We start from the raw sequence: 22031 nt of genomic DNA on the forward strand, positions 1-22031 counted from the left end.
CAAAGGCTGAAAAACTGAAGGGCTTTTTTGATGGGGAAGCTGTAGCCTCGCCAGCCTCAAGCTCGCCAAATCCCATTTGGTAAGCCAGGTTGGGTTGGGAGCTATAGATGGTGCCCAGACTCCCAAGTTCTCCTCTGCGTGTGCCTGAGGCTGTCTGAAACAGCTTTGGCTTCCCTCCGGTTCTCTTTCTCCCGTCTGTGAATCATTTTGCCTGTTCTGGCTGGGTTGCTTTCCCCTGCCGCCCGGCACGCACACACGCACAACGCAAGAGTGTTGTGCATTCCTTCCCTATGACTTTATCCGTCTGGGCTTCCTTGTCTTCTGGTTTACATCTCTTTAATCCTCCTCCTCCCTCCCTTTGCTGGCAATTTCTTTCTTTTTTGCCCGATGGGATGGGAAAGGCGGGTTTTCTACTTTGCGGATTTTGTGATCATCACTGGCTCCGTTCTCTTTATATGGCCAGGGAGACCAGGCGCTCAGTTAGTTTGGCGCTGGAGGAGGACCACTCTACCTAGACTGGAGGGTGATTTGGAAGCAGCCTTTGCTTGCTGGATTCCAGAGATGTCACGGAATGGCTGGGTTCGGACAACCAGACAACCCTAAGTAAACCAAGCACAGTTTTGGAGCGACTCTCTCCTTGGTTGGGTTCATACAACATAAGGCAGCTACTGCATTTTAGTCTGAGTGTTGTATGAATCCAGTCAAGATGATCTAAGGATTACCCTTCTTCACCCTAAGAAAGAAATTACTTTAGTTTTACATATAAAAAACAAACCTACAATAAGTGAGCTCCGAAACAAAATAATCCAAGCATGTATATTTTTTACATGGAGAATTAAAAAGGAAAAAAAATGATACAAAATAGGTCTCTTCATTCCTGATTCAAAAACCAGCACATTCACAATTCCACCTTAAGATTTACCACCAATTTTCAACTTGGCAGCCTTTTGGATGATCAGCCCACAGTGAATGATGGGAGTTGTAGTCTGACATCCAGAGGGCTGCCTGGTTGAAGAAGGCTGCCTCATAGCTACAATCCAAGTTGTCCCTCAATCTAGTATTGAAATGAATCTATCTTATTTTTGGGCAATGAACAGAAATTCCACACAATTGGATAGGAAAGGAAATTCATACTTAAAGTCTTAAGTCAGACAGCTTATTGAAAACTTGATTGCTAACTGAAAGCCATATTTTAATTAAATTATCATGTCTGGGCTGCAAAGTTCAGAATGGCCTCTAGTTAGCAACAAGGAGTTGGAACTTTGGCATAACACTGCTGCCATCTAGTGATCCTCTGAAACTTTGCACCCCAGATAATGGTACCCCTTATTTTTATTATTTAAAAAACTGAATGCACATTCAGGAATTCGTTGACTTACAACCATTCGTTTAGTGACTGTTCAAAGTTGCAAGAGTACTGAAAAAAAGTAATTTACAACTGGTCCTTAACTTATGACCATGGCAGTGTCCCTTCAATCACATGATCAAAGTTGCAACTTTCCTAGCAAAGCAAAGTCAATGGGGGAAGCTAGATTTGCTTAATGACCACATGATTCAATTAATAATTTCAGAGGTTCACTTAACAACTGTGGCAAAAAAGGTTGTAAAATTGGGTGTGATTCACTTGCTTACCAACAGAAGTTGTGGTCCCAATTTATGTCATAAGTTGAGGATTACTTGTATGCATCAATCTAATAAGTAAATAAATACCCATGCAGATGGGTGTGTGTGTGTACTGTAACATCTCTAATTAAAATCAAAATAAAATTAAAATAGATCTATGACATTTCAGCAAAAGAAAAATTATGGGCTGAGGTCTAAACTGCCTTAAACGGTTGCATCCTTGGAATTTTGGTGGAGAGAAGACTCTGCTTCTATTTGCATAATTTTGAAACGTCACCTAGAGTAATTCATTTCCAGAGAAACGATTGATGCAAGGTACTGATGCCTTCACTGAGTAATCTGAATCTTGCTATACCGCTTCACATGAAGGGCGGAGCTTAATGACTCCACCCCTTCGCCTTCACCACAAAATAGCTTCCAGGCAGGAAATGAGAAGATCCGTTTCACTGGAGATTTCAATGTAGCTCCTGCCAAGAAATTCTGGAAATTAAACTAAGTACTAAACCGTTCCTCTCATCAAGCAGAACTTTAAGTCCTCTGGTTTGTGGGTGGAAGCGTCAATAATTAAAACTCACTCAGGCCTTATAAATCAAACTATTTTTTTTCTTTTACATTCATGTGATGATCGGCATTATCACCCACATCAGAGGAGCCTCAGCTATAAAGCAATTTTGCCCTCACTGGGAAATCCAGATCCTTTCCTAATTTTTTGCTAGAAAATGCTGGCAAGCCTCTGCCTGTCAATTATTCATCGGAAACAGAGAACACCTGGTACTTTTGCGGCATTAGACAGTTGAGATGCAAGTAATATTTTTCCATTTGCTTGGTGGAAGAATCTTGTTTAATCCAGAAATGTGCATATATTGCTGTTCTAAACCAGTGTTTCTCGACTTCCCCAGCATAGCATTGATGGCTGGGGAAATCTGGGAGTTGAAGTCTACACAACTTAAAGTTGCCAAGGTTGAGAAACACTTCTCTAATCTGAAGTGCCATTCAAATTAATCTGAGTTATGAAAACCCCTGCAATGGTAATTATCATTTGTCCTGTCTGTAGTGTTTTAGGGTTGCATTTAAAAAAAAGATCAACATGGCAGCCACAATCATGAAGCAGAGTTTCATTTGCATGGTTGAGGCGTCCATCTTAACATTTTTACACTTCTGTAGAATTCTTTATGTCTATAGAATTCTTTATGTCTATCAGACAACAATCTGATCAACAATCTTCACATAACAGGCCCAGCCAAGTCAGCTAAATTCCCAGCCAATGCATTCACGCAACAACACATGCTCTTTTTTTTTCATTTTAAGTGTGTTTGTTTTCCTGTCTTAGAATGCTGTTGTGAGTCCAGCTCGTTCCCATTTTGATTTTTTTCCCCCTGCGACAATATCTTCACAAAGAAAAACAACAACAGAATTAAGCAAACACACATTACCAAATTGGAAAAAATAAAAGAGGCAGAAGGGGAGAAAATAATAAGAAAAAGAAACGTTAGGGAATGATTCTTGGAAAAAGTTCTGTTTTTAGGAAATTCCTAACAGCTATTTGGGAGCGGGCCAGTCAGGTCTTGTTGGGGGTCCTAGGACACATTGCTATTATAGAGAAGCTGTGCTTTATGCTGTGGGATCTCTTAATATTTGGCTTATTGTGCAAACCTAGAAAATCAGTCATGTGTGAACACAGCCAACACATAAGCAAAAGAAATCTTTACAAGGTACCCATTTCTATTTATGTGCCATACTGCAGAAAAGTCCTGGACAAGTTCCAGTAACAATACATAAGATGACACTTTTTTTCCTTACTGGACAAAAGCAGAGAATTAAACCCTGTTTTTCATGCAACCCTAGAACAAAGAAATTGATCTAATCCAGAAGCTTGCACATTTGTCGTGCCAACTAAGGGATGGTGAAGCTTCTTCCCTGCTGTTCAGACATACAGTATGCTGGTCTGATGGAAAGCACTCTGTGCATGCCCCAAACCCCCAAGAAATATTGTCAAGCCTCTACAGTTAGTCCTCGATTTATGACCGTAATGGAGCCCAGAATTTCCCTCGTACATCGAGGCACCTGTGTGACTGATCAGATTTTTTACAGCTGTTCTAAAGCAAATGCTCCAGTTTTAAAGCAAATGCGATAGTTTTAAGGTGAATGCAGTGGCTGTATTCATTTCATGTGGGTGTCAGCATTCCAGAAAACCCTCCTAGCAGAAAAGACTTTGAGGGTCTTTTCCAGATGGGAGCCCAGCCTGACCTTGACCAGCAGGAAGAATGTTGTTATGTCTAATCATCCCTTGTACTACCACCCCCCTCCCCTCCTTTCCCACACAGGAGAAAGTGGCAGCGTGTGGAAGCCTTTGGCCTAGTATGGCTTCCAAAGCTGACAGTGGGTATTTTTGCCAGGAACTGTCAGAAGAAGTTGGAAACCAGAAACTGCCCTCCAAATCATGGTTATGTGACTGTGGAAGCTGCAAGTGGCTGTAAAAGTCTGCTGGTTGCCAGGTACCCAAAATACAGTCACATGACTCACTCTATGTGTGTGTATGTGTGGAGGGAGAGAGAGGGAGGGAGGGAGGGAGGAAGGGGGAGAGAGAAGGGGGATGTTTGGGGGATATTCTCATAACTTTGACTGTCAAAGTCAATGGCTGTCACCGAGTGATTGGTCATTAAGCGAAGACTACCTGTACTGTGAGTATTCAATTGTTACAGCTTTGAATATCTCAAGACTTTCTCACTTCTCCCTATAGCTGGATTCAGTTTAGATTAGTACCTAACAAATATTTTCCTTCATTACCTAAGCTGCTTATCAGAAAGTCCTCTGTACCCAATGTAAATTAAATCCGAGCAACTATAACCCTTTACAACTTTTGGACTTCAATTCCCAGAATTCCATGCTGGCTCAGGAATTCTGGGAGTTGAAGTCCACAGGTAGTAAAGGGGACATAGTTGTCCACTCCTGTTTTAAATCAATTTAAACATTCCTGTTGTGATTTGGGTTCTTGTGCTGTTATCCAAATCAAATCCACCATTGCCCCATTTTGGCTAATTAAGTTTGGGAAGCCCTGGGTTAGTTTAAATCCTTTCTGGAGAGCTGTTTCAGGCTGTTATTCCACGGAGGGGGGAAAAATAGTTGTGGAAAGTTTAATTTGGATCCGTCTGATGGACTCAGGTGCTGTGACGTTCTGGAGTGCAGCCACCGACCAACCAGAAGGAGGGAGAAACACCTCTGATTGATTTTCCCTTATTTTTCTCCCCCTCCCTGCCCCCGCCACCTTCAGATGAGTCACTGGGTGGTGTCCGGGACAGGCTGGTATGAACTAAGGGGACAGGAATGCAGAACCAGGAGGCCGTAAGGGCAAGGAGAAGAAAAGGGAGAATGAGTCAGAGAGACAGAGAAGGACATTCTGGGGGAGGTGGCGGCAGCGAAGAACCGAACAAAAGGAACCAGAGGCTGGAAAGAAAAGCTGGCACAGAGGGGGGGGGGGAAATTAGTACAGGGAAATGAGAAAGGATATTAGCGGGAACAAAAAGTGGGAAAGGAAATTAGTGAAAAGAAAGGAAAAGTGGGAAATAATAATAACAATCATCTTTTAAGATTACTTTCTTAAGAAAAAAGGCTGGGAAAAAAATTGTGGAATACCAGGACTGGCAGATTGAAGTCGAATGCTTATGGAAAAAGAAATCAGTTGTTGTAGCAATTGTGAATAGAATCCTTGGAGGGAGACCTAAGACTTCCTCAGTATCTGGAAATACCGGATTAATCAGATCTGAACTCCTTAATTTTACTAAAAACTACCCTGCTTGGAACTATATACTCTTAGATGATACCTTAATAGCTCTCAGGTCCTTGGTTAGGGCTTGAATTATTATACACACAGCAATAATAACAACACTAAACAGCATCTTCTTATAGGACTCAATGGGTGGATAAAAATGCCAAATCTGGTTTAAACATCTGGCTGTGTGACCAACTATATAATAACAAATCATCTGTGGTGATTCCAGTGGTTATCGCCTCGATGCCATACCAAAAATTCTCAGATCATTTAAAAAATCTGTGCATTGACAAAATTTCCATCTGTCAATTGCAAAAATCCACATTGCTTGGATCCGCACATATATTACGTTGATACATTACAACATCTCAAATTCTTGGGAAGAACTCAATTTATATGAAGGCCAACACCAGCTAAGGAAATGACATTGTTGTGTGTATAATAACAATACACAAAGGTTTGTTTAAACCTTCAGTTTATAAAATTCCTGTGATATTCCCTCTCTTACCAGTCTACTAAATAATTGAGATTAGGTAAAAGGTAGACCTGAAGGATAGGGAGGTAGTAAAAATAAATAGAATGAATTTAGCATTGAGAAGATGACAGGCTGTATAAATTCTACCTATACTACAAGTGCCATGCTAAAAAAATAACACATCCTAAACCTTTTCTGGATCCCTCAAAAGAAACAACTCAGTTATTGAGGTGCAGGTTTTTGAAAACGAAAAGGATGACATTGAAAAGAAGGACTGGGGCGACATGATAGCACTGTTCCAATATTTCAGGGGCTGCCACAAAAGAAGAGGGTGTCAAGCTATTCTCCAAAGCCCCTGAGGGCAGGACAAGAAGCAATGGGTGGAAACCAGTCAAGGAGAGAAGCAACCTGGAACTAAGGAGAAATATCTTGACAATTAGAACAATTAACCAGTGGAATGACTTGCCTTCAGAAGTTGTGGGTGCTCTATCACGGGAGATTTTTAAGAAAAGATTGGACAACCATTTGAAGTGGTATAGGGTCTTCTGCTTGAGCAGGGGAGTTGGACTAGAAGACCTCAAAGGTCCCTTCCAAATCCATTATTTTGTTACTCTATTGTCAAGTTATATTGTACCAGCAATGATGGAATTTAAGCACTGAGACCACTTCAGCATGACTTTCCTCTATGATTGTGTTGGAGTCTGTTTATTCAAAGCATATTTTTAAAAGTAGTGTTTCTCCACTGTGTGGATAAGATGACTTAACTGCACACGACATGACCCTCAAAAACATCACATCAACCAAAAAAACAAACAATAAAAGAACCCAAAACCACAACAATTAGCCAAAGAGAAACCCAGGTCAGCTGGTTATTCCTCAAATGCCAAAACATCAAAATAAACTTAATTCTGTGGATGCCCACAATCCTTCAGAGGGAAGAAAATCTTAAAAGACATTATCCTCAGAGATGGCAGGGTTCCATAACCACCTACCTGCTGAATCTCCAAATTACGCAGAACTGGTTGGAGATGTTTTATGAGGATACCCTGTACTTAAGGAAGCCATCACTTGGGGTTTACAGATATGGGAGCTCAGAGCCAAGGTTTATGTTTCATTTTCCTCAAGTCCCAAATGGTGAGTTTCCTGCTTCACTCGCTGAGCTTTTTAACTCTTCCATCAGCCCTCCAGGTGAGATTAAAAACAGAAAGAACCAAAGAGAGATGCGAGATATGGTGAAAATTAAGAGTAGTCTATTTCCGTGATTGCGAACCTGTGGCACGCGTGCCATAGGTGGCACACGGAGCCCTATCTGTGGGCACGCAAGCATTGCCCTAGCTCAGCTTCAGCACACATGCAGGCGCCGGCCAGCTGATTTTTGGGCCTTCTGGTCCCACTGGAAGTCGGGAAATGGGCCATTTCTGGCCTCTGGAGGGTCTCCAGGGGGGTGGGGAAGGCTGTTTTCGTCCTCCCCAGGCTCCAAGAAAGTCTCTTGAGCCTGGGGAGGGCGAAAACAGGTCTACTGGGCCCACCGGTAACCTTTTTGCTATCGTGTGCCAAAAGCGGGGGGAGCATTGAATTATGGGTGTGGGCACACATGCATGCGACACCCACCTTTTGGGTGTGGGCACACATGTGCATGACACCCACCATCACGTGCCAAAAGCGGATGCACGTGACGGCAAAAAAGTTAGCCATCACTGGTCTATTTGGTAAGCCAATAATTTTGTAAAAGGGCCAGAAGTGATTCCCATTTTGCTAGCATATTGAAATTAAAATTTCTCAAGGTTTGACAGCTGGAATTCTCCCAACTGTTGCTTGAGAAAAAAATATACCTGTGAGGTATTTCAGCGTCCATTTGTGAGGAGTGCTAGTGTTTCAAAGCACTTTTTCTTCCCAAATCTTGGCTACACTCAGATCTACTTAGCTGCAGAGAGGAAGCACATCAGGATGCCTTTAGGCTATACTTTAGCTACAAAGGAAACAGGAAGACTTTTTTCCATGCCTGCCTGCCAGCTAGGCACTCCTCAATTTGCCTTCTCACAAAGGAAACTTTGGAAACTCTCTTTTCCTCTAGTGCTTTGAAGGAAGAAGGTCCCAGATTTTAACCGGTGCCTCCTATTTAAGTGACAAGCAAGACTCTAACAGGGCTACAGGGCCAGTCTGTGTTGGGGTGGTCAGAAGGTGAAAACTCAGCCATACGACCTGTGAAAAAAGAGTTCCTGATCATGCAGAGATATTTTTTTTTGGTCTGTTCTTGATTTAGAAAAAAGACAGCCAGGCAGACTGATGTTTCAGAATTCTTCTCACAATAAAACACAACTCCTTTATTTATAACACTGGATTTTTTTTGACTGAACCACCCAATTATATGAAAAACCAATCACACCCCCAAAGAGCAATAAATCATGGAAGAGCATTATTGCTTTAAACCAGGGGTGTCAAACTCAAGGCCCAGGGTTCAAACCTGGCCTGTGGGGCCGCCCTGGAAACAGTAAAGGACTGACCCACAGTGCCTCTGCTAGCAAAAAGCCACACACAGCCCTCCCAAGGCCCATTTTCACTGGCAGAGAGTTGCAGGAGGCAGTTGCATGCGAAAATGGAGCTCAGGAGCCCGTTTTCTCTGGCAGAGTACTTGGGCCCCCACAGGCAGCCCCCAACACAAGTGACGTTGAGCTGGCCATGCCTACCCTGGCCACACCCATTCCCCCACTCCCCCTAGATCAAACACAACCCTGATGCGACCCTCAATGAAATAAAGTCTTTAAACACTCCATTTCCACTGGCCTATGTCAGTGTTTTTCCGAATTGACAACTTTAATTCCCAGAATTTCTCCGCCAGCAGGGAATTTTCGGAGTTGAAGTCTACACCTTTTAAAGTTGCCAAAGGTGTAAAACACTGATCTAAGTGAAGAGTAAGGGGCCTTAATCTGACTCTCAAATTGGGAGAGGTGAGATACCTTATCTCTGGAAGAGCTCTCCAAGGGATAGACGATGGAGAAAACTGAAAAGTCTGATAGACTTCAATCCCCAGAATTCTCTAGGCAGCATTGTTAAGAATTTTAGGAGCTGAAGTCCAGACACCTGAAAGCCCCCCAAATTGATTGAGACATTGATTTATTTATTAGCACGGTATTTACCTGTTCTGATCAGAATTTAAACAAAGTTGTTTCCCACCATCTGCTTCCTTTTAAGTGGAGATTTTACTTGGATTATTGGCATGGCATACATACATAATATATGCTTTACTACTTAGCTTGTGTGGGAGAGGAATCAAAAGTGAAAATACCTTTGTCTCTACCTAGAAATCTAATCATGCTGAATGACCTTAGAGGATCCTAAAAAGAGACTCATCTTATTTATGTGAAATGCTTTAAATGTTAAAAAAAAGAATCTCACACTAAACCTTAAGATGATTTATTCAGCCTCAGCTTTTTTGTATCATGCAAATCTGGCCAACTTTAATACATTAAACAAACTATGATTTAGAGTGGTGGTCAATATCAAACCCATCAATATTCACATTTACTTCCTGGGGACAATTTACAACATTTTCCTACCAAACTTGAGCATTTTTATTTTACTTCAGTTCACAGATGCTGTGTCAGGAAATGAAAGTCTTTTTCTTTTTTTTTCCTGAATGCACTTAAAAAATAATAATAACCACGCCATAAAATTAAAAATCTCTTATGAGAGCAGAAGACATAAATAGGGTCTCAACAGGGAGCACCAAAGAGAAGAGAAAGAGAGAAGATCAAATACCAGGGAGAGTCAGAGGAAACAAACTGGTGCCCTCCTTATGGAGCAAAACACCCATAAACCTAAGGCAATTTGTGATTTTTCATGGCATTATGGGAGTTGTAGTCCAGAACATCTGGAACTACACCTAACTTGTCTTTTTGACATAGTGGCCAGCCACTGATTGGATGTAATGGTGCAGGAAGCTTTGTTGAGCTAGTCCACCTCTATCATGGAGAGTTTTAGCACCCAATAGATCTTTATATACAGATAACCTAAAAATCACATTCATCGTTTTCCCTAAAACGTTCCCCAGAAGGGAAACGACAAAGGAAGAAGAGGCCCACAATACAGATCTAGGAATTGCAAAGTTCCCCAAACTGTAAGCCCTGTAGAAAAATAAATCACCCCAATATGGGGCATTAGGCCTGGGGTATGTATATGCCGGAAGTGAGTTTTTTTCCACCTCACATAGCACAAGGCGCTTGACAAGGAAAATGGTCGCCTTTTCCCCAGAGGGGCCTGTTTCCTGAAATGGGAACAAGAGACAGTAGGTTTCACAGCCCGTTGCTGAGTGTGCAAAATGTAAGGCCCCGGAATGCCAGGGCAGGTGAAAAATGTCTCTTCTGCAGCTTCAAGGAAAGTCGAGGTAATTTCTTTGCCGTTTCCTGAATCTGAAGTGGTGAAAAAACAAAAAATCTGTGTGGAAAAAAAGCACAAGGAAGATAAATTTGCACTCAGTATGATTCTTTCTTATTGTCCCCCCAAATTCCCATCATTCTAGGGCAGCGTTTCTTCACCTTGGCCACTTTAAGATGTGTAGATTTCAACTCCCAGAATTCCCGGAGTTGAAGTTCACACATGGATGGCTGGGGAATTCTGGGAATTGAAGTCTACTCATCTTAAAAGTAGCCGAGGACTGGTTGGGAATGACAGCTGGGATATGCCGAAATATATCAGAGATATTATTTTGGGAAAGGAAACAGACTGGTGAAACCATAGGTTGGGACTTTTCTTGGATCACTGGCCTACCTCCCAGGGTTGTCATTAAGTTTAAAAAGGGGCCATTTATCTATTTATTACCTATTTATTGGATTTCTTATCCCACCTCTATGACTTGATACCTTTACTTGAGCAAATCTGATGAAGAGCAGGATGTTTTAAAAACAAAAAATATGCCAAGTATGAAATTGAGGGGTCCTTAGTGCTCTCTGAGCTTGCTTGTTTTTTTGCAGATGTTTCATTATTCAAACTAGGTAACATCATACAGTGCTAGTAGTAGGTATGAAATGAAATACATACTACTCATTCCAAGTATGAAATTGGAAGTTTTCAGAGAGGGTATAAGATTAACAAAATAATCCTAGGCAGCATTGCTCAGAAATCACTTAATCAGACGTTAGGTCGCTATAAATATGTGTAGCAGGAGAACCTTCTGACATTATTCAAACATGAAAGTGCTTAGGAATGAACATGAAACTATGCCAAAAAGGAAAAAAAAAGACTTCTATTATCACTGTATGACTTCATTGTACTTCATACAAATATACTTAGCTTCTGTAAATGTTTCACTATCTGGAAAAAAAGTTTTCTGCTCAAGGTTATTGGGCAGGTTTCTGAAAAAGAGGGAAAGCTAAACATTTTGTGTTTGTTTTTGAGAACTAGAAACTTGGTTTCTCTTCCCCCCTTCTTAAAGTGTAACTTATTTCTTCATTCATTTACTTATTTAATTTGCCACTCATCTCGCCACAGGCGACTCTGGGCGGCTTAGAACATTAAAAGCAATAAACCCAAAAGATATTTCTGATAACAATAATAGAAATGTTCTACCCACAGGTGGAAAGGAAGGAAAGACAAGGAAAGGAACTGAGATTAGGAGTATCCTGATCTCACCTTCAGTGTATCAGTGATTCTTGAGCTGAATGGCCTCCAGTTTCTTCAATTGGGGCTGGAAAGAGAGTAAAAAGATAATTAAAAGATTTATCAGTATGAAGGAGAGGTGGAGACTTAGGTACACAGATGCTCACTGTACAGTAGTCCTTAAATTACGACAATTGAGATCAGAATTTCTGTCTTTAAGCATGGCGACTAGTAACTGTGTCATACCCGAATTTACGACCTTTTGGGACACAATTGTTAAGCAAATTGCTCCAGTTGTTAACTGAATCACATGGTTGTTAAATGAATCCATCTTCTCCCCCAATCTTTGCTTGTCGAAAGCCAGCTGGGAAGGTTGCAAATAGCAATCAAATGATCCTGGCATGCTGGTAAATACATGCCAGGGTCATTTGATTTTGATCATGCGATAGTCGTAAGTGTGAAAACCCATCAAGTCAGTTTTTTCAGTGCCAGTTAGTTGAGGACTCCCCGTGGCAACAATTTCAACTAGGACGAAACATCACAAAAAGGAAGAACTTACTGGTGAATTTTTCTCGTCTTCGGCAGCGCGCATAAATGATTGTGCCTGCAATGATGCTAGCCAGAAGAAAAGCACCCAGCGATGCCCCAATTAGCACCCACAAATTGAAGGTGTTGGTGGGCTGGGGGTCTCCACCTGCAATAGCGAGAAGAACACCTTAAATTCCCCTGAAAAAATGACCTTTGGTTGATCTCAAAGGATCTTTGGCTGATGCAGCCAATTTCTTAATCTGAAACAGACATCTACTGTTTAAAAATCCTTTTCCTTCCTGCCTACCTAGGCCCCTCAAGGCGGAGAGTTGCCACAAGCGGTGGAATAAAACTGTATACAGAGGTTTTACTTTTTCCAGTTTTAAATGTTGGAATAAAGGTGGGGGGAAAAATCAATTATCTTTTTCATTGCCAGCAGCACAACGGCACAACCCTGTTCATAAAAAGGCTGGCCAAAAACTGAGCCTCTGCTTCTTTCTGAACTCTAATTAACTCCAGGCCTCAAAAATGAGCTTTGAGATGACGCAGAGCAGCCACCAGGATAAATCTGGACCTCTGTAAGGAAACGACAGCAGTGGCTGTTCTCAGGCTTGGAGGAAGATGCCAAGGCTTACTTCTCTTTATTTATTAATTAATTAAATGTATATGCCACTCGTCTCACTATCAAGTGACCACTTGCTCCCAAAAGAAAGGGGAGGAATTAAAAAAAAAAACTACAGTTAGCAGACATACAACTAACAGCAGTGGGTTGAGTGTCCGCAAAACCCAAGATGGTGGCCACAATCATGTGACTGAAGCCCCACCCCCTTGAAGCCATGGCTGTGGAGCCATGGTTGTGCAACCCAGGTACAAATGGGGGAAGTTTTTAATTAACTGAGGTTGAAGCTGAATGTTTCACTTTTTTGACCATCTCTAAATAAACCTTGGTCCCTGCATGCCCATATTTGGAAAAAAAAAAAGGGCTGCCTTCTCCGGTGACGGATGTGACAGGGAAGGGAATCCTGGTTAGCTCTTGAGAGATGGGATTAGTTTAATTGATTATTGGCTTCTGAATAGGCAGTGGCAAGAAGCAGCATCTTGACTTTGGGTTCAGGGACCAAATGTCCCAGGCCAGGACCTGCATTCAACCGTTACATCATCCAAACATTCAACCCCAGAGAATTATAAGTTGTAGCATCAGGCTAACCTCCAACCACTCATCCTTTCTCCCAGAGTGATCCAAGGAGCTATCCTGGCAATACCAAAGATGTATGGAGCCCTCCTACACTACACTACCAGGCATAGTTAGGAGCCACTTACAGGTAGAGCAAAAATCGTTCTTGTTTTGACGTTGGCACACGGAGCAATCCATGCACTTTTCCAAGTCAGGACTCCAGGATTGGCCTCCAGGACAGCTAGTTTCTGAGGAGGAAAAAAAAAGGCAGAAAGGAAGTTGAGAGTTCAACCATCTTCCTTTTCACACAAACAGCATCAGGAAGTTTCTGCCTCCCGAAAGCACAGTGGGGTTAGCCAAAGTTCTGGTATTTCTGATTCTGCCCCCTTGCAAATATGTTGGATTCCAGTTCCGATAATCCCTGGCTTTGTTATGGAAATTATAAAATAAGTTATGGAAATTGAAACCCAGCAAGTTTGCAGCCATAGCTGCCCTCCTAAAAATTCATGAATCAAGAAAGAAAGAAAAAAAGAAAGAGAAAGGAGGAAGGGAGGGAAGAGAGAGAGAGAGAGAGAGAGAGAGAGAGAGAAAGAAAGAAAGAAAGAAAGAAAGAAAGAAAGGAAGGAAGGAAGGAAGGAAGGAAAAGAGACTTTGGTCATGGGAAGCATTATCAATGGGCGAAAACAGGGAAGCAAAATAAGATTCATAAATGGGGAGCCATTACATTTAATCCATGTGATCCAAGGCCCCCCCCAATGACACCAGGGCTATTTCCAGAGGGGTAACGTCACTGGGGTTGTGTTTCACCCCGAAACGTGAACCAGTGTTAGGAACAGGAGAACATGCGGGGCGGGGAAGGGAGGTGTCAACTCAGGGAGCATCACATCGCAAAATGGGAGGGGGGGGTAGAAGGAGAAGGAGCCTCCCCGCCCCCCGCCATCACGTCCCTCACTTTTAAATGACTTCATTGATAAAACATGCCTCGACCGAGCAGGCAACCAGATGGCGCTGAGCCCAGAAGCGGAGCTGGCGAATGACTCAGTGTGGGTCGCATGACGCCAACGTCAGATCGCTCAGCCTGCCCCGCCGACCCCACTTTTCTTCCCTCGCAGGATTAAGACGCCCTGAGACTTTCACCCGGAAAGCCCAATAGGAAAGAGGCAGGGTCGAGCGGGGCGGGGCTTCGCATTCATAAACATCCCACTTCTGACAACTTCTGTGATTGATGTCGCGGGGAGGGGCGGGGTTTAACTCAGCGCCGGAGTTTGCCAGCTGAGACGAAAGCGCCACCAAACATGTGCAGATTGCTTAGTCGGGGCGAACTATGTTATTCTATTTATTTATTTAGATTTTTTCCCTCTTTTATTCAGCCTTTATTATTTTATAGCTCAAGGCGGTGAACGTACGTAATACTCTTTCCTACCCTATTTTCCCACAACGACAACCCTGTGAGGTGGGCTAGCCCGGGAGCGACTGGCAACCAAACAAATGTTACTTTACACTATTAGTCGTTTTCGTAAATCTCTAGCCGGCATCGTTGCGTTAGGGGCTTTTTCACAGGTAAAAAGACTCAACAGGTTCAGCCCTGGAAGTAACGGAACCGCGATAGAAGGTTGCACCTGCTGAAAAACTTTGCAGAGTGTCGTTAAAATTGCGATGACTGCGCCGACTTTATACTGACTCTCTCTCTTCCTTGGAAGGTTCGCAGATCTAAGTCTTTTCCTTACGTGTGAACGCACCATGCTATAAGCGGGACGCAGCCCTGTATCTACCGACACGTTTATCAGCTAGAAAGCTGGGTTACTGGGAAACCGGCACACTTGTCCACTTAAAAATCGCTGCGAGGTTTTCATTCCACGTTTTCTACACGAAAGGGCAGCCACGGCCGGGACTCCTGATAAGCGGTCAATCGCAAAAGGGATCCAGACAAACCACAAACTTCATTCATTCATTCATTCATTTGTTCATTCGTTCCTATGTCATTCATTCACTCGCCAGCCTCCCCCTCCTCTATTTTATCTCCATCTGCCGGCTCTTCCTCATCTCTCCCGAGCCCCCCTTCCCAATGTAGCTCCAAACAGCCAAGGGAGACCGCCAGCGCCGTCCAAGGCGGCAATTCAACAGGTAGAGAGCTTCGCGGCACCTTCCCGTCCCAACAACCCTGAAAAGCCGCACCTATTTGCTCTCCTCCGCCGACTCTCCTTTTGTTGAAAAGTTTGCCCAGAGAGGAGAAAAGTACACCCGCCCCTCCCAGTCCTAAATGCTCCCTGATCCCCATTTACCTGCGATGGGCTCTCCGCGGGCGGACCCCAGCAACACGGGCAAGAGCCCCAGGATGACTCCCCAGGCAAGCATCGCAGGTGGATTTCGCTGCTTCTTCGCCGCCGCCGAGGATGTCCGATCGCCAAAGACCGACCTCCAGGCTCGCTCTGACTCAGTGCTGAAAACTCTCCCCGGCTCGGCTCGGGCCGGCTCGGTTCCCGGCGAGAGACGCCCACGCAGTCGGGGATTGGCGGGCGCGTGGCCAGGCTCAGCGTTCCATCCTTTGATCTGCGGGGGAGGTGCGGGGGGGGGCAGAGAAGGGGGAGCGGGAGCGAGTCAGCTCAGGAAAGGAAACGGGGCCCGGCCGGAGAAGGGAAGGCGGGGGAGGCGGCGACAGGGATTGGGGACTCGAGCTTTGGCCCGGCCTGGCCCGGTTTCTCGGACGTCCCGCTGGGCTGGAAATCCTGTGGCCCCTCTGGAACGGGCCGCTTTCCGTCGTTAGGGCTTTTCTTTTCGTGTTTGCAGCGGGGGTATTTTGAAACCACCAACCAATAGTAATAATAATGGTAATTTACCAAAAGTTGCAGGATTTGGAACAACAGCACGTAATTTACTATGAACCGCTGTTAACTGTCCAAGTTGGGGGAGGGATTCCAATAGTCAAAAGTGCTGTACCCAACCAACAGCAAAACATCATCAACAAAAACAGTAACATGAAATAATATATGAAATAATATATAGGTGTAATATAATATATGAAATAATATAATGTGATGTTTCAGGGTGTGTGTTTGTGGGTGTGTGCATCAAGGGAGGCTCATTCAATCTCACTGTACACATATGCATTGACAATAAAGGTTTCATTTGATTTGATTTGAAATAATACATAAATATAATATAATATAATATAATATAATATAATATAATATAATATAATATAATATAATATAATATAATATAATATAATATAATATAGCAAATTTTATCTCTGAGATGCTAATGAACTTGCTCTGAAGTTTTTTGCTCAGGCAGTTATTATTTAGGGCTTGTTATACCTTGTACATAGTACTAGCCTGATTTATTTATTTTTTTAATGTGTTCATTGTTTCATTTCCCACCCTTATTTTGTATAACTCAGGGCAGAGGTACAAAATTCTCGCTCTTCCCATTTTTCCCACCACAACCCTGCGAGGTGGACTGGGCTTTGGAGGGAAATAGCCCAAACTCACCCAGCCACCTTCCATGCCGAGAACTCATCATTTCTTGGTTTCCAGGCCAGCACCTTAAGCACTAGACCAACCTGGCTGGCCTATCAGTAATGTTAGAAGCCATGGACAGTTTGTCTCTAATCCTGTCCAGCTCCCTTTTAACACTGTCGCAATTGGCTGCCATCCTGGGTGGTGTGCAGAAGGTCTCTGCATTTAGTTTCAGTGTGTGACCTTGAGCCCTCATGGTATGAGAGGAGGAGAAAGGGAGAAATCTCTCAGGCCAGCTACGTGCATGGTTTAAATATTTATCATGCAAGAAAGATATTAAATTCCTGTGAACGTCAAAAGCATGTCATAATTTCTGAAACCATTTTAGTGGGGATAAAGTCTCCTTTGTGGATCTTTGGTCTAGGACGGGGGTCTGCAACCTTAAACACTTAAAGAGCCATTTGGATCCGTTTCCCACAGAAAAGAAAACACCGGGAGCCACAAAACCCTTCCCGTGCCTCACTATTTCTTGAGCGGCCACAGAACTAGCATATGTAGTTGAATTAAATGTTCTGTTTTCTCCTGAACCTTTTCTTTTCTTGGATTTATCCATGGTTGGCCTACCATGGGTTGAAAAGCTCAGTAAATTGCGTGCTGGCGGATGTCGCACATTGGCAGTTGTGATGCATATTTTGAGTGACGGAGCCGCAGCAGAGGGGTGAAAGAGCCACATGCGGCTCCAGAGCTGCAGGTTGCTGACCCCTGATCTAGGAAGTAAGTGCATGGTTTCATACTCTTGTATCTTCCAGAACATATTGCTCCCATCAGCCACAGCTAGTGCTTGCAGAAGGATGGGAATTGTAATCCAGCCCATCGTGAAGGTGTGGATGTTTGTATGCGTGTTGTAGGAGGTGGCAATTGCCAGCCTTGGCTGATCTCTTTTTCTACTGGATAGGATACCAACTGGAAAGCCCAAGAAGAATGGGAAGTTGCTAAAATTGTAGCAGAAGAAGGCAGTTGAGAATTGCTTCTGTGAAGATAGTCCTTGACTTACTACTTTTTGTTTAGCGACTGTTTGAAGTTATAAGGGCACTGAAAAAAGTGACCTAGTTTTTCACACATAGGAAAACTTTGCAGCATCCCCAAGGGCACATGATAAAAATTTGGACACTTGGCAACTGACTCATATTTATGACGATTGCAGTCTCCCTAGGTCATGTGATCACCTTTTGGCCCTTCTGATAAAGTAAAGTCTCTGGGGAAGCCAAATTCAATTTACAACCATGTTACTAACTTAACAACTGCAGTGATTCATTTAACAACTAGGGCAAGAAAGCTGGTAAAAGAGGGCAAAACTCATTTAACAAATGTTTCATTTAGCAACCGAAATTTTGGGCTCAGTTGTGGTCACAAGTCAAGGACTAATTATACAATATTGCTCCAGGAAAATCATACAGACTTGTCCTTGTGGTCAACATGGATTTTATCCAAGAGAGATTTTATTTTTAAATGCTTTGAGAGGGAGGGAGAATGTAGTAGCTGACATATAGAGATGGATATATATTAAAATGCTTTTTCAACATACAGATTGCACAGAGAGATGCTTGATTTTGGGTCAATCCAAGTGCTGAGGTTTTGGAGTAGATCCACCTGAGCGGGGGCAGAAATAGGACATTTTGGAAATTAAAACCAAAGAAACTTGGAGACATAATAATTGGATACTTCTGGAACTGTCTAGACTGCAAGAAAGCAATTCGACCGAGTCATGCAACAGGCAGGGAAAAAGTTTTTAAAGGGAAAAAGGAGAGGAGAAACGGGCTTTCTAACTTGGCTGAGGACAGAACAGGTTTAAATGTTATAAATTTTAAATAAAAGGTACTGGAAATTTACTTACTTTACAAAGTTGCTTTCGCAGAAGACATGATACAGATTTGAAGGTAATTTCTGTTTTAGACATCAAATGTTCTGGACACGGATCAGCCTCCCAGAAACACCCTTTGCCACTTCTGACTTATTTGGTATTCCTCCTGTGCTTAAGCCATCTTTGTCTATAATTATAGCAAAGTCAGAATTCTGTGTGTCTGGCCTAAAAGCATGACAGACAGTAGATCGGTGTTTTCCAAACTTGAAAACTTTATGCTGTGTGGACTTCATGTCCCAGCATTACTCCGTCAGCATGTTGGGATTTGAAGCCCACACTTCTTAAAATTGCCAAATTTAAAACTGAATTGAATTGAATACTTTAGTTCAGGGGTCTCCAACCTTGGCAACTTGAAGACTTGTGGACTTCAACTCCCAGAATTCCTCAGCCAGCAAAGATGGCTGCTTTAATTGGCCAAAGAATTTGTCTCTGGTACAGAAGCACTAACTCTACATGCAAAGCAACAGATAGAATAATCCAGTCTGAACATCTGGCTGATTGTGTGACAAATCATAATAATATTAATACCACCAATTAAAGGGGAAGTAAAGAAGGTATTAGAAAGGATAAATAATAATATTGCACTGCTATATTGTAGACACAGGTAGTCCTGACTTAACAACAGTTAATTTAGTGACCGTTCAAAGTTACTGAAAAAAAAAATGACTTAGAACTGACTTTCGCACTTATGACCATTGCAGCCTCCCCATGGTCACATGATTAAAATTCAGATGCCTGTGATCACCATTTGCGACTTCGGACAAGAGAAGTCGATGGGCAGGTCAGATTCACTTAACAACCATGTCACTAACTTAACAACTGCAGCGATTCACTTAACAACTGTGACAGGAAAGTTTCTTAAATGAGGCAAAACTCACTTAACGAAGGTCTCACTTAGCAATGGAAATGTTGGGCTCAATTGTGGTCGCAAGTAGAGGACTGCCAGCTCTCCCTATTGTGAGGTTTCATCCATCCCTTGAGGCGATTGACGTATCATTTTAGTTCTGTGCTGATCAACTTATGTTAAAAGGACTCCCTTCACCCACTCCGAGGGGTCTCCCCTCTTTCGCTCCCCCCTCCTCCAAGGGCTATCCTCTTATTCTTGGTGAATTCCCCTCCTTTGCCCCCAGTGCTCAGGAAGGTCACATTGCAGCCTCACACTTCTAATAGTTAGTGCATATATTTCTTTGCCTGTACATCACTGACTTCATGCCACAGTATAGGAATGCCCAGGGTTTCAATACACAGGAACCCGCTAGCAGGGAGTTGTGCAACCTTAGAAATTCCCTGGTGACAAAGAGGCGAGGCTGGTTGCCAAACTGTTGCAGCCATCTGGCAAGGCCCAGCCCTCTCGTTAGCTAGCCTCCACTCCAGGCATGTGACTCAGCGGAGGGTAAGATGTGAAGTCGGCTTTTCCAGGGCCCAGGAGCAATTCAAAGTATCCGGTTAAAATGCACGCTGTGCTCTCGGAAGCGCTTTTGTCTTTAAGTAACCATTAAATGCCGCCGGCTGTGACGCTGACAGGCCAAAGATGGATGGATGGAGAGATGAGGCGCCTGGCGCTTCCCAGATGTGGTTTGGATTCTAATTCCGATCAGCCCTGCCACCGGGCCAATCTAGACCTCATTGTTCTCATCAGGGATAGCTGAGTTAGCCAGGTGTGTGTGTGTGTGTGTGTGATGGAGATTGGATAAGGTAGCTAGAAAGAATTACGTATTACATAGATTGTGGACTGTCTCACTCTTCACACGGCATCTCCTTAATTGAGGCCAGGGCGATCTCAGATTATTTTGACCACCCATGCACCAGCCCCACTGCCTGGTGACTTCCAAACACTCCTGTCTGGATAACTGGGAATTAGCCTGGGCCCCTAAATCAGGGCAGGCCACCAGTTCATCCTCTATCAGCAATATCAGCCCCTGCCCACGGCTGCCCCTGCAGGCTAAAGGGAGCTTAAAGCGGAGTTGGGGAAGGGGGAGTTCTCCCTTCTCCTTCCAGTTCTAATCCCTTTTTTCCTAGTTGCTGTATCTTGAATGCTCATTTCCCCATGGCCCAGATGAGAGAGCCTTTAGCGCCACCTGCTGGTCGGTTTGTGAATCCAGCTTCACCATTTTTAACCAAATATGGGAAGTTCCTTTATAATGTGATTATTTATTTATTTATTTATTTATTTATTTATTTATTTATTTATTTATTTATTTATGTCTGTCTGTCTCTTTTTGACTCCTCATTGACTGCCTGGAGAACCTTAACCCTAACTCCTAAAGTTTTCTGGGCAACATTTTTTTCTTCCAGAATTGGTTTGCCATTGCCTGCATGGTAGGGCTGAGAGAAAGGGACTGGCTCAGTGTGTGTGCTTGTGTGCGCATGCGCACATTACTAATATAGGATTAAATCCCACAATAAAGATCAAATGAGCAGCAGAAAATAATTTAAATATAAATTGGTCTTGGGGGATGTTGGCCCATAGCCCATCTCCAAAGTACACAAAAACCCACATAAAATGGGCTCCCCCAATATCCTAGTTCTATACCTGGGGAAACATCCTGGTTCTTTAACATTTGCAAGAGTAAGCAAGATTGGGATTGTAAGAATTCTGGGGAGGGAGAGTATGCTATTCCAGAGGAAGGATGACTTTGGGAATAATGGGAATACGTTTTACAAGGTCTCAATGATGATAAGAATATTAATTTAGCATGTGGCATAGAGTACATGGGTAACAGTAGTAAAAATATATAAAAGGAGCACATATTGAAAGAGGCGGTGGTGAGACCCCTCCTCAAGAAGCCTTCCCTAGATCCAGCTATTTTGGGGAATTACTGTCCAGTGTCCAACCTTCACTTTGTGGCGAAGGTTGTAGAGAGTGTGGTTGCATGGCAGCTTCCCCAGTACCTGGATGAAGCCGTCTATCTAGACCCGTTCCAGTCCGGTTTCCGGCCCGGTCATAGTACAGAGACAGCTTTGGTCGCGTTGGTGGATGACCTCTGGAGGGCCAGGGATAGGGGTTGTTCCTCTGCCCTGGTCCTATTGGATCTCTCAGCGGCTTTCGATACCATCGACCATGGTATCTTGCTGCACCGGTTGGAGGGGTTGGGAGTGGGAGGTACCGTTTATCGGTGGTTCTCCTCCTATCTCTCCGACCGGTCGCAGACGGTGTTGACAGGGGGGCAGAGATCGACCGCAAGGGGCCTCACTTGTGGGGTGCCTCAGGGGTCGATTCTCTTGCCTCTCCTGTTCAACATCTATATGAAGCCGTTGGGTGAGGTCATCAGTGGTTTCGGGGTGAGTTACCACCTGTACGCTGATGATACGCAGCTGTACTTTTCCACCCCGGACCACCCCAACGAAGCTGTCGAAGTGCTGTCCCGGTGTCTGGAAGCCGTACGGGTCTGGATGGGGAGAAACAGACTCAAGCTCAATCCCTCCAAGACGGAGTGGCTGTGGATGCCGGCACCCCGGTACAGCCAGCTGCAGCCGCAGCTGGCTGT

At 43.5% G+C, this 22031-nt stretch overlaps 1 protein-coding gene across 1 annotated transcript; it reads right to left on the bottom strand.

Annotated features, from left to right (window-relative positions):
* Positions 1-9265: 9265 nt before the first annotated feature.
* TNFRSF12A (TNF receptor superfamily member 12A) lies at positions 9266-18661 on the bottom strand. Its single transcript, XM_058183551.1, has 6 exons — positions 18517-18661; positions 15447-15714; positions 13311-13412; positions 12022-12156; positions 11496-11550; positions 9266-10301 (listed from the first exon to the last, which is right to left on the bottom strand). The coding sequence occupies exons 1-5, from the start codon at positions 18577-18579 to the stop codon at positions 11498-11500; spliced, it is 621 nt and encodes a 206-aa protein (XP_058039534.1). The 5' UTR covers positions 18580-18661; the 3' UTR covers positions 9266-10301; positions 11496-11497.
* Positions 18662-22031: the final 3370 nt, after the last annotated feature.

Source organism: Ahaetulla prasina, chromosome 4 (assembly GCF_028640845.1).
Source record: "Ahaetulla prasina isolate Xishuangbanna chromosome 4, ASM2864084v1, whole genome shotgun sequence".
Taxonomy (NCBI): Eukaryota; Metazoa; Chordata; class Lepidosauria; order Squamata; family Colubridae; genus Ahaetulla; species Ahaetulla prasina.

Excerpts from the sequence above, each read along its gene's own strand:
- TNFRSF12A (XM_058183551.1), bottom strand. The coding sequence starts at position 18,579 with ATGTCTAAAACAGAAATTACCTTCAAATCTGTATCATGTCTTCTGCGA. Across the intron at positions 12,157-13,310 it reads GAACGATTTTTGCTCTACCT|GTGGAGACCCCCAGCCCACC; the intron begins GTAAGTGGCTCC and ends TCGCTATTGCAG. Across the intron at positions 11,551-12,021 it reads AAGACGAGAAAAATTCACCA|CCCCAATTGAAGAAACTGGA; the intron begins GTAAGTTCTTCC and ends CTCTCTTTCCAG.